Source organism: Diadema antillarum, unplaced genomic scaffold (assembly GCF_040938485.1).
Source record: "Diadema antillarum isolate AM-2024a unplaced genomic scaffold, OU_Dant_1.0 seq00001377_RagTag, whole genome shotgun sequence".
NCBI lineage: Eukaryota > Metazoa > Echinodermata > Echinoidea > Diadematoida > Diadematidae > Diadema > Diadema antillarum.
The window spans coordinates 678871-691300 of NW_027272137.1; the positions used below are offsets into that span (position 1 = coordinate 678871).

Consider the following 12430-nt stretch of genomic DNA (forward strand, 5'->3'; position numbering starts at 1 on the left):
CCTATCAATTTTTTTTTCTTTTTTTTGTGTATTTCATTTAAGCATTTTACTACAAAAATGCCATGCATTCTTCAAACTTTACACAGATACATACATACAATGACTATCAATATATATATATATAAACAAGCAGCGGATGAAAGATGCCTCTTCTAATGTTCCAACAAGGGAAAGGGGGAGGAAGGGGTGGGGAGGAAGGGGTGGGGAAGGGAGGATTTGCATATGTGGGACTGTACTATATAACAATAGATGCTGAAGAATTTGGCCTTGCATTGAGTGGCTGAGCAGACTAGTCAACTTCAACAATGCTATGATTATCGGTGTCATCTTAAATTATCTTCATCTTTTCCCTAAAATGAATCCCTTTCCCATGAAATGAAAGTGAAAATTCAATGCTGGCTAAGTTTCACAGTTTCCCAGAACTAGAAAGTTTGTCATACAGATGCATGTATATGTGACTAGCACGGCCTCTTATCCTGTCTGCAGAAAAGAGCGATTCCAAAGAATAAAATAACACACAATTAGAAAAGAAATAATAATAATAATAAAACGGCAAGACATTATGGAAACTTGTCTTAGTAAGACATGACATAGTGAGGAAAATTTGACCAAGTCAGAATAATAAACATTTCTTTTGTCATACCTATCTTGTCACAGGAGCATATATGATAAAATTTCAAGTTGCCAAGATATGATTTGAATTAAGGGCAATGTGCCAGTCTTTAGAGTATCAAAAATGATTGGGCTTTCAAGCTATTTATAATTTCCTTGTGTAACAAAGACTAAATCTAACTTGCTCAATTTCAACCTAAATGATACAAACTAACCAGGGAGGTGCCCATCTCCCCAGACTAAGGGCGTAACAAAGGCTGTCATAACAAAATATTGACGCAGAAATAACTTTTTGTTTTAAATCGTGCTGTACAATTTATTTCCATAAAAAGAGGAAATACAAAAAGTTCAAATATTTCCATGAAGAATGAAAGCCATGTAAGTCATTGCAAATGAGATAACACTTTTACCAAACATATGCCTGCTATGACCACATGTGAAAAATACTGACATATATATGAGTGTGTGGGGCAATGTAAGGTAGTATCCCTACTAAAGTAAATACAAATATTCCACTGCATATTATTCTTGGTTTATTATTTGAAGCTTCTCATTTGAGGACATGTTAACTTCACATTTGCGTCTGATATCTCCTTCCAGTTTTCTGTGAAATCAAACAAAAGTTCTCATATTTTGGCCGTGTTTGTATGAATGAAAGATACAAGACTGATAAAATTAATATAGAACTACTGATTTCAGTCTACTCTGACCTGATATCATCAAATGAAGAATGCTTGAATTATGCATTGTATCAATAACTCATGATTCGGATTCTTCATTTGCAGTATTGATTGATTCACATGCCATATAAACCATTAGTACAGAGTGTTCCGACATAAGTAGAAAAAACACACAAACTTGTCTTAAGAGCATTGTTGCTGGCATCACTGTCCCAGGGTCGAACTTTGCTAGGAAATCATGCGTGTGATGGCTAATATGTCCCTTTAATCAGTGTCACAAGAATGTAATGAACAGTCACATTGTTTAATATGTACTGTGAAAGCGCATTCTGAATGGTCATTGCTTGCTATCAAGTTTGGTCAAATGATTGGTGTTTGAAAGCGTAACAAAACAACAGACAGGTTCTTGGTCTCAAAACAGGAATGTTTAAGAAATCTTCTAACAAATGGTCATGAGTTTCCTGTTTCGATTCATCCAAATTGGAAGGTTTAGCAACACAAGGTAGAAGACAGGATGATTGCAAACTTAACATTGTATCAGTAGAAAATTGAAAAGAGTAATGAATGCTGTATGACGTCATGCATTCAATCACAAAATAATCGAAGTCTGAAGGTGGTTACTGCTTTCATTCTGAAAAATGAATTGATAAATCAATTGTTGCCTGTAATCATGACACAAATTGTGATACATGCATCTAAAATCAGCAATGACATGATTACACATCACATAAAATTGTTGATAATGTGAATATAATTGATATAAATAGTCAACAAAACAATTTAAAAATAAACATAAATTGGTTGTTTAGGAACTGGAAAAATATTTTCAAAAAAGTATAAAAACTGGCATATGTGCATATTTGTATGATACACATATACATATCTGTATATAAAAAAGTATATTGAACTCCAACTTTATCAATAGAAAGAAATGTAATGAATGCCACATACATATTCTTTGTTTACTATCAGTCAATTTTTGTGAAAAAAAAAGGAAATGTATTACTCTCCCTAAACTGCACATGTTGAGTATTCACTTCACAGGTGTATATAAAAAGTGTATCTAACTACATATCTATATCTCATTTCCTATACATTTACTACCAAGCAGTATAGTAAATTTACACATAGCAAGTTTTCTTCTTCGTTTTTTCTACTGATTTTCAACAAATTTGTACAACCATAACAAGTGTCAACACTTCTATCACTAACTTTTCTAACCTGCTACAAAGCAGCATTGGTCACACCGTCACTGGGAATTATCTACCAGAACTGTGGCAGCTACAGATGTACAGGTTCAGCAGGGATAGAAAAGTTTACATTTGGCCCCAGAGTTTTCTTGCAAATAACTTTTTCAAGGCTGTACGCAATACCCATCAGATTTTGATATTGCTTTTTTTATTTTTTTTAAATTTGTCAATCTATCAAGCTACATGTATTTCAAGTTCTCCAAACTGTAACAGAGAATTATCCCTTGCAAGGAATGGTAGAGTGAAATCAAACACCTTACTCATATCATTTATGCACTAGTCAACTCGATTATTAAAGTTCAATCAATTTGTAATTCTGCATGATCTTGTCTCAAAAACTTTCACAAACAGTTATTCATGTGTATGAGATAGTTAGAAAATATGACACTTTCAAAACCATACAAAGCAGAAACATACAAAATTAATTTGGCTCCCTTTTGTTACATTAAACCTACTTCTTCTTCTTGAGACCTATGCTCAATGTTTTTTTCTATTTGAGGCAGCAGCCATACTTTGTAAGCGATTGTCAGTTCATTTGTATTTATAATCAATGATTTGCTGTGGTCATTTTGATTGCTTGCACTAAATCAATCAATGACCACTTTGAAATTCAATCTGACTTTCTTTGAAAGCTTCAAAGGATTATATCGAGTCACTTCCAAAGGGATTCATGATGTATTTTGACTTGGAATCAAATGATGCATCTCTTCAAGATTTGCCGAAACTTTGTCTACAAAATTTGAGATTTTACTTTTATATTGCAAGTGACATTTGTGATATCGAAGTAGTAAATACAGCTTGCGATTGTCATCACACATAACTGGTGCAATCTTTATATTTGCGACCACCCGTGGAAGATAAAAGAATGTGGTCACAGAACTGTTTTCACAGTCATACTATTATTGGCGGAAGGTTGAACTTGGCATGTCTGTATTTGGTAGTAAATGAGGTGTGCCAACTGACCAAGGAACCAAAATCTCACACCATCTCATCCTCTCTCTCTTCCTCTCTCCCTCTCTCTCTCTTCTCTTTCTCTCTTCCTTTCTCTCCTAGGCAGGACAGCGTTGTTCGCTGCTCTGCTCTGAACGAGTCACGAGCCCAGACACCTCGTTGGTCGTCACTGTTTGAAGACGGCAGCCTTTTCTTTAAACTGTTGTCTCCTGATCTTGGCTTCCTCTGCCTCCCGTTTCTTCTGCTCCTGCTCATCAAGGATCTCCTGCATGAACTTATTCTCCTGGGTTTGTTGCTGGATCTGGGCAAGAAATGAGGAGAGGAATAATGTCAGACAACAGGTGGATTGAGAGAGATAAAGAGAACAAATGATGGTGAGAGAGAGATAGGTAGATGTGGGTAGATTATGATCAGATGGATACAGTGAAGAAAAAATACTGACAAATTCCTGGTTTGATGAAATGAAAAAAACACACACACACACAATTAATTAATGAGTATTAAATGAATTTAAAAAAAAAGAGAAAAAATAATAAAACCAGGAGAAAATTGTATGACGAAAGAGACAGAGGGTTGGAGTCAATTACAGCCATAGAAAAATAATCAAAAGACAAATGGACTACATGAACTTGGTAAAGAGGACTCTTTTTGATTATAAGAAATCTGAACAATTTTGTGATGCCCTTAACCCGTTGAAGACGAGTCCCAAGTATACTCGGGCAGGTGTCTATGGGAAACGTGTGTTGAAGCAAAATCAGCCCATCCTCAACGGGTTAAGAATGGTAGAAACTTCTACTGTCTGAATACAATGTAGACTGTGTATATTAGATACAGTGTTTCCTATTCAATTTGACAAGTGGTTATTTCAAGCTTGAATCTTAGTGAAGAATGCTGATCCATGATGGATTTTAAACTTGTGCAGTGTCCTATACAACAACACATTCTTTTCCGCCTGTCAAAACTTTGGATTAAAGGGATGGTATAGTATTGGTGGAGATAAAAATAGGGCTTTTAACTTTTTGCGAGATACTAAGAAACCACTTCTGAAACAGTACAAAGCATACCATTCTAAGAGGAAATCAAAATATATTGATGAAAATAGGTTTGGGAATGGCCAAGACATCCAAAAACAGAGTAAAACAAAGTAATCATAATAAAAGGTGGGTCCCACCTTTTACTTTTAAAGCTGTTATTTTTGTGAGGGTTATATTTTCACAAATCACAGTTGGATCGCGAATTTAACAGCACATGAAAATGCCTCGCTGCACTTGGATGATATGGCATTTATGTTTGCGTCGGCATCAAGTTGCGAAAACAACATCTCGTGAAAATAAGCATGACTTCTTCATTCGCAAAAATATCTGTACGCAAAAATAAAATTTTGGATATCTCAGCCATTCCAAAACCAATTTTCATCAAATAAATGTTGAATTCCTCTTGGAATTAGATGCTCTTTCACATTTCAAAAGAGCTCTCTCATTATCTCACCAAAAATGTCAGAAAGTTAGGTCTCAACTAGAACTATACAATCCCTTTAAAGACTACATCTAGGTATGAAAGACACATCATGACTAAAAGAACAAGCTAATTTTTTGAAAAAATTGAAGTATATAAGAGCACGGAAACCTTTGCTTCGAAGAAGTTCTTGGCTCCTCCGACACCTTCCTCATCTACGTTGATCTCACTAAGCTGTGCTAGCTGGCTCAGGCCACTGTCCTGTTCTAGCTCACCGGTCTCTGCCTTGCGGAATATAAGCAGGAACTGCCCGGGCATAATGGAAAGAAATGGAACAGATAACTTGATCAGAAACATTAGCTAACTAGCTTAACTGTGACTAGCCAACATTTGGGGAATCTGTGAAAATCATTCTTGAACAAAGAATCCTCAGGTAAAAAGATATCTGCATCATAGTTCACTTTCATCTTATTGTATCAAGGTTTCCCTCAGAACCTTGGAGCAAGTTTTTGCTTTTTTTAAATCTTTTTTGATTTTGCTTTTTTCCCCCCTTACATTCGGTTAAGCAAGATTGCATGTTGGGCCAGTATATTGAAAAAGAGTATTATAAACTTAAATGAACAAGAATTGACAACCTGACATGGATAGGCAGAGCAGAGTTTCTAGAAGATATGACACAACTCAAAGTTCCAATTGTTAAGACTATCAGTATACAACACGGAATATCTTACAGACTTTATACAATGATTAAATCATTTCACAAGAATATCGATTAAATCATTCAAAAGATTCCTCCATCCCTGCCAAGCGGCACACATCTCTCCTGGAGCCCAGTCATCCAGTCTAAGCTACCCAATGATGACATGAATTTTCACAAATGTCATTGCCATGGTAACCCCTGTAAAGCTGAGCCTGTGGGATTCTAATGGCTTTCTTCAACCTAACAACGGTTCAGGCTTCAAGATTAAAACTGACCTGCCTACTGATAATATAACAGACTTTTCTGTTGACAGTAACAGTAAAAATTTAATTAACCAAGTGTTGGGGACCCAAGGCTTTATGTAACATTGGAGCTGGTGAAAATGTAACATCTTGTTTGTTGTCACTTTGTATTAATGGAGGATATATTTGCTTTATGGTACTTCAGGGAAAATCCGGGTATTGCCTTTTAACCTGTTGAAGACTAGTCCCGAATATACTTCAGCAGAAGTCTATGAGAAATGCATGTTGTAGCAAAATCAGCTCCTTATCAACATGTTAAGTGTAAGATCTTCTCATTGCCAAACTGCACATGGTTAAAGCAAATTTGTGCCTAGTATGCACACTCTATGTTAAACTTACCACAGCTTTGCAGTTCAGGCAAAGGTAGTTTGACTTCCTTTATACCGTTATCAATATTAATATCAATATTGCATCATTATCATCATCATTGCCATTATCATTATCATTATTATTATCATTATAGTAGTCTCCTAACCCAGCCATTGGAGAACTGAAACATTTTTTTAAAGTACTTTTCAACAGATTGTCTGATTTTCCTCAACTTTGCTGATCAATGTGTTCTACTATAAACTGCTTTCACCCAATCCACATTTAAATATTTTGATGGCTTGTAATGTTAATCACACTGATGATGAGTTATGAGTACATAGTTTTGTGAAATCAAACTGCCCATCCTATCAGTATATCCATCCATGTACTTATCCCTCTCCAGAATGTTCGATCTCTCGTTGCCATGGTTACTCACCTCTCTGAAGTTGATCATGTTATCCAGGTCCTCATCAGCGTCCTTCATCATAGCTTTCAGTCCTAAGTGGGTCTGTGGTGCCCCAAGTTTCTCCATCATGTTCTTTAGTTCCATCATGTTTATGTGGTTGTCTCCATCAATGTCATATCTATAGAGGGCATGGAGAGAGGAGATTGGCAAAAATCATTTTAAAGGGATGGTACAGTATTGGTGGAGATGAGAATTGGGCTTTAAACTTTTTGCGAGATACCAAGTAAACACTTATGATATAGTACAGAGAATACCATTTTAAGAGGAATTCAAAGTTTATTTGATGAAAATTGGGTTTGGAATGACTGAAACATCCAAAAACAAAGTAAAACAAAGCGATCGTAATAAAGTGTGGGTCCCACACTTTATTAGATTCGCTCTTTTTGGGATATCTCAGCCATTTCAAAACCAATTTTCATCAAATAAATGTTGAATTCCTCATAGAATTACATGCTCTTTCATATTTCATAAGAGGTTTCTCATTATCTCACCAAAAATGTTAGAAACCTGAAATTAGGTCTCAACCAAAACTATACTATCCCTTTAACATTGATAAAAATGATGATGACAATGACGATGATAATTGTAGTAGTTGTAGTTGTAGTAGCAGCAGTTGCAGTCATAATGATAATTAAACACAAAATCAACTAGAGAAGCACTCTGAGAGTGCAGACCTCCGCCAAGCAGCTGCTTTCCACCAATGATCTTGTTCATCCAGAGAGATCAGTGAATTGCATATAATTATGTTACGTATGCACGATGAAAATCGCCTGAATTATAAAAAAGTCTTTTGTATGCCATCATATCCTCAGCTGCGCCGTGTCCTTGCAGAAACTGGTGCACGCACTTTAATAAGCGTATGAAAACCTCAAAAATGCGCAGCTTTAACTCCCAAGCTCACTGACCCTACCTGCCAAGATATTGGAAATCCTTCAAAAATCCATGAAAAAATGTTCAAATCACTACAATAATTTAATCATCTGTTCCTTTTGTCATTCTCACCCTTTCCCGCAAGTTTCATCCAAATCCGTTCACAAGTTTTGGACTTATTTTGCACGCGGACAAACAAACAAACGGTAATGAAAACATAACCTCCTCCCTTGGCGGAGGTAATAATCATGTACATTACAAAAGCATGCACAGACAGAGACTCTGTTAAATACACAGTGCTTTAGAATTTACTTCATGTTAATATCATGCATAAACTGTAGTCACAGTTAAAGTAGAAATCTGTACTACAATGTAGCTTGTGGCAAGCTTTTTAATTTCCTACTCATTTTATAAATCATTTTTCATTTTATTTCATTTCTTTCAGTAATGACAATAAGCAAAGGAAGAACATGCTCTTTGATAACAATTGATTCACAATTTTGTTGCTGTAATAACAGTGGTAGGGATAGGGCAAGACAACTACGTACAGTAAATGTTGTTTATTGTTTGAATGTCTTCCACATACCAATGATGGCAAGAATATAGTTGACTGATACTGGGTCTTTTTTTTTTTCTCTTCTTCTCTATACAGTGTGGAATTTTAATCATCCTTCCCTTAAAGGCATAATTTACCGTTTGCAGATGAAACAAAAATCCAGCATTAGCGCTTTGAAATAATTCTACAATGTGAGTTAGGGATAGAAACAACCACTGTAAAAATTTGAATCCATACAATCAATGTTAAGTATTTTTGAATACACAAAATGTGAACAATAGTTATAATACAAATGTTTCCAGACTAAACTGTCTACAGTTATGGTTTAATGAGAAAAATGCGGATACTATGTATCTCCTTTAAGCTTTATTGTGAAAATTTTATCTGGTATGGTGTTTTGTGATACAACAGACCTACACATATGCATCAAATGTGATATCTTGAACATTGTTTGAATCACTCTCCTAAAGGTAAACAGGACCTTTAAAGAAAAGGAGATAGCAAACGACAAACACACACACACACACACACACACACACACACACACACACACACACACACAAATGCCAGTATCGAGGGACGACAGATGCACATATTCCGAAGATTCCACCGTCTCAGCGAAGGATGAAGGAGAAGAGAACTCTCTCTCATCACTTGGTCTCATCATTCCATTTGGTTGCAAACATCAAGCCACTAGACTGGGACATATCAATCTCTCTACACCTGCCTCAGCTCATCTCTAATAACAGCTTGTGATATAACGAGGAAGGTGGGTCTTCATCAGCTCGAGCTTGAAGAATAGCCCGCTATTTCTGATCCAAAGAATTAGCCCGATCAGAACATAGCACGCTAATTTTGCAATAAAGACCGAAATAGTGCGCTATTCCGATCGGAAAATAAGCCAAAGAAATCTTGGACTTATTTGCAGAATAGCCAGCTAATTTGCAAAATAGTGCGCTAAAAATCTTCCTCATAAAGCTGTGTACAATGCAAATGAGACGTCTATATTTGGTTTTGACATACCATACCCCCCCCCCCCATTACATGCACCTTGTCACAAGAATTGGAAAGGTAATATGGAATGTTTATGCATTTCAATTTCATGAATTTCACAAGAGCCAAGATTCGCAAATTAAAAATGCATGCAAAAGTTCTTGCCTACTTGCCTAGAATATAAATACAGAAAGAGAAATTGTGGTACGTTAGTAAATAAAAATATATAGTTACTAAGTGAAACCTCATTCCACAAACTGGTCTATTTTTAGAAGGCAATGATCTTTGGAAACTTTCTTTTTTATCACTTTCACTTTTATATTGCTTGTCAATACAATCTAGTCATGGTCACATGCATCAGTGCATGTTTTATTAGGCTCCTACAACATATCACACAATGGATCTCTTTATGCACTCAATATTTATAATCATAATCATTGATACGCACTCAAAGACTACAACACAGATAATTCCCGCACAATGACACAAGTTGTCCAGGCCCAGACCTACAGGCTTTTTTTTTGGGGGGGGGGGGGGAAAGGGGGGGGGGTGCCAGATCCATTAGTACAAAGGCAGCTAGACAAGGCAATAAGTGGAACAACATCTGTGTAAAGCAATCAAGATGACACTGTCCTACATACTTTATAAAGGAATATATGGAATTGGGAATGCCACAAGAGGCATTTCATTACATGACCTCAATAGCTGGGGACCCATGAAAGACTGGGCACAATATACAGCGCTTGGACCCAAAACACCAAGTGCATCTGGAACGCAACCAAAAGCCTAAAGTACAGTATATCACTAACATGTGCTTGCTTAATGATGAGTCAGTCTGGTATACCAATTGGCATCATAATGACTTATACAGGTTGCAATTTCATTTGTCACATATTGGTTTGATTCTATGATGAAACAGGCATAGACATGTGAACTCAGACTACACCATACAGCACACTGCATACAAGTTATTAATATAAGATAGATGCTAGTATATAATCTGCTTGGTAGGAGTGAGTAAGAACCAAAACATCTGTGATTGTGACAGATAAATGAAATCACTAGAGGTGTATGAACAGTGACTCAGCTTTATATCTTACTGGTATCAGCAATTATTACATAACCTAGACTACATGTTTGTCAGATGAAGTTTAATGGATTCAAGGAGATTGATTTTGCTACAATAAGATAAGGAGGGAACACAAGATCATAGAGACAAAATAAACAAGGGAAAGAAGAGAATTACGATTGTAGAACGAAAAGAAATGAGGAGAGATCCCGTGAGCAAAGCATGGGAGGAGGAACGAAAAGCAGAATATTAGAATGGGAAGACGGAGATGAAGGACTATGGGGTAGGAAATTTGAAAAGGGTATCGACCTAAAGTGTGTTACACAGTGGCGGATCCAGAGGGGGGTGCACCGGGCACGTGCCCCCTCTTTATTTTCTGGTAAAACAAGAGAAATAAAAAGAAAAAACTGGAGGAGGGTGCACGTGCCCCCCCCCCCCCCTTTAATTTTGTAAAGGTGCCTCCCCTTTATGGAATTTCTAGATCCCCCCTGTTACAGGTGTTGGAAACATAGAAGGTATTCCACAAGAGGTGTAGAAAAAAAGGAGGAAAATGGAGAGGAGAGATGGAGAGGAAAATGAAGAGAAGAATAGAGAGAGAAAGAGAGGAAGCAGCAGGTGAAAGGATAAAGATTTTAGAAGAGAGATGAGATGAAAGACAGGTAAGGGGTGTGGTAGACAGGTAGGTGGGGGAGAGGGAGGGGGGAGGATAGAGGTACATGTATAGAAGAAGAAAAAAATGGAGATATAAGTCAAAAGATGACAAGATGTAGCAAGAGGAGGAGTAGGGAAACAAGCCCCAAAAACTGGAGATGAGAAGAACGAGGAGAAACAGGAAGAGGAAGAGATAACATGAGATGGAAGGAAGTAGAGTGATGAAAGAGAAATGAAATGATAGTGGTGGTAATGAAGGTGACAGGTAGAGAAATGATAGAAAAAGGTGGAGAAAAAATGGCTAAAGGAGAAGAAAACATATACTTTCCCATGCCTGGTGTGAGGAGACAGGGGTTGTGAGCAGTAAACTCCAACGTTCTGAGTTCGATTTCAATCTACTACACCTCTGAAATCCTGCCGAATAGCTGCATTTTACAACAGTTTTAACGCACTGACTGAATCTGTCTCGCCTCTGCCACTCCACAAAAAGACACAAAAGGCTCAAATATTGTTTGAGCTACTGAGACTAAAACGTGTCTACTGGTGTTTGTCCAAAACCAACAGAACAGTTGACACTCCAACCTATCAAGGGATCGTAAAAGCCCAGTTTTGTCCAAACCAGCATCAATCACAAAGAGCTAATATCACACTGGGGTATGAAAAATCTCCTCTGGGAAGTATTGGAAGTGGCTACCAGCAAAATTTTACCCATTCCTCCTCACCCCTTTAATTCCATTCTCATCCTTTCTTGTTATTCAAAGAGGATACAAACTTCTGAAATATTGACAACAAATGCATGGGAAGGAGTTAACAGTCAACTTGAGACTGACCCAGTTAGCTGTGCATTATAAAAATCACAATGATTTGTAACTGTTCTATTTTTGAGGAGATTCGTAAAATCACCTCATTCTCTCTGATTTATATACATTGCTTAAACTATCTATGGACTTCAAACCCAAACTGAAACAAAAAAATATATAATTGGGGTTCCGTGTATATCAATTAAGGTTCACACAACACTTGTACAGTGCAATCTTCAAAGTTTTAAACTTTTAACAATAAGCTTGAAATTTCAACCTACAGTACAATGTGCATCCAAACAACACCTTATCTGTAAGATTAAACTTTTAAGGAGAGCCCCACTCAATGACTATTAAAAACCACAGAACCGGAAGAAACACAGACTGGGTATATACACAGAGCTGGTGATAAACCCCGACTGTCAGGGTGTTCAGACGCAAAAAAAATTTATACTAGAACGGTATAGCTATACCAAAATGGTATAGCTATACGATGAATTTATACGTCTGAACGCTGACTAACGAAACGATGTATAGCAAAACAATGGTCAGAGCATCGTTTCGAACTAGAACTCGATAACAAATCAGCATTAGTATGTCCACTGTGCATCTGAACATATGGCGACCATAGAATGGTATAACTGGGCGGGGCTTAATGGGAGTGCGCACGAAAGGTGACTATACCTGTCACTCATGACCGTAACATCATGCGCCGTGAGAAATTGCACATCTACACGACGTTTTCCAGAATGGTCAGGATTAGCGT

At 36.9% G+C, this 12430-nt stretch overlaps 1 protein-coding gene across 1 annotated transcript in view; it reads right to left on the minus strand.

Annotated features, from left to right (window-relative positions):
* Positions 1 to 2182: 2182 nt before the first annotated feature.
* The window catches only part of LOC139708855 (EF-hand domain-containing protein D2-like), a 30858-nt gene continuing 20610 nt past the window's right edge, over positions 2183 to 12430 (minus strand). The window contains exons 2-4 of the mRNA XM_071620814.1: positions 6696 to 6843; positions 5120 to 5254; positions 2183 to 3794 (exon numbers count right to left, since the gene is read on the minus strand). Coding sequence (XP_071476915.1) covers positions 3660 to 3794; positions 5120 to 5254; positions 6696 to 6843 — 418 coding nt within the window. The 3' untranslated portion in view covers positions 2183 to 3659. The remainder of the gene's footprint in view (positions 3795 to 5119; positions 5255 to 6695; positions 6844 to 12430) is intronic.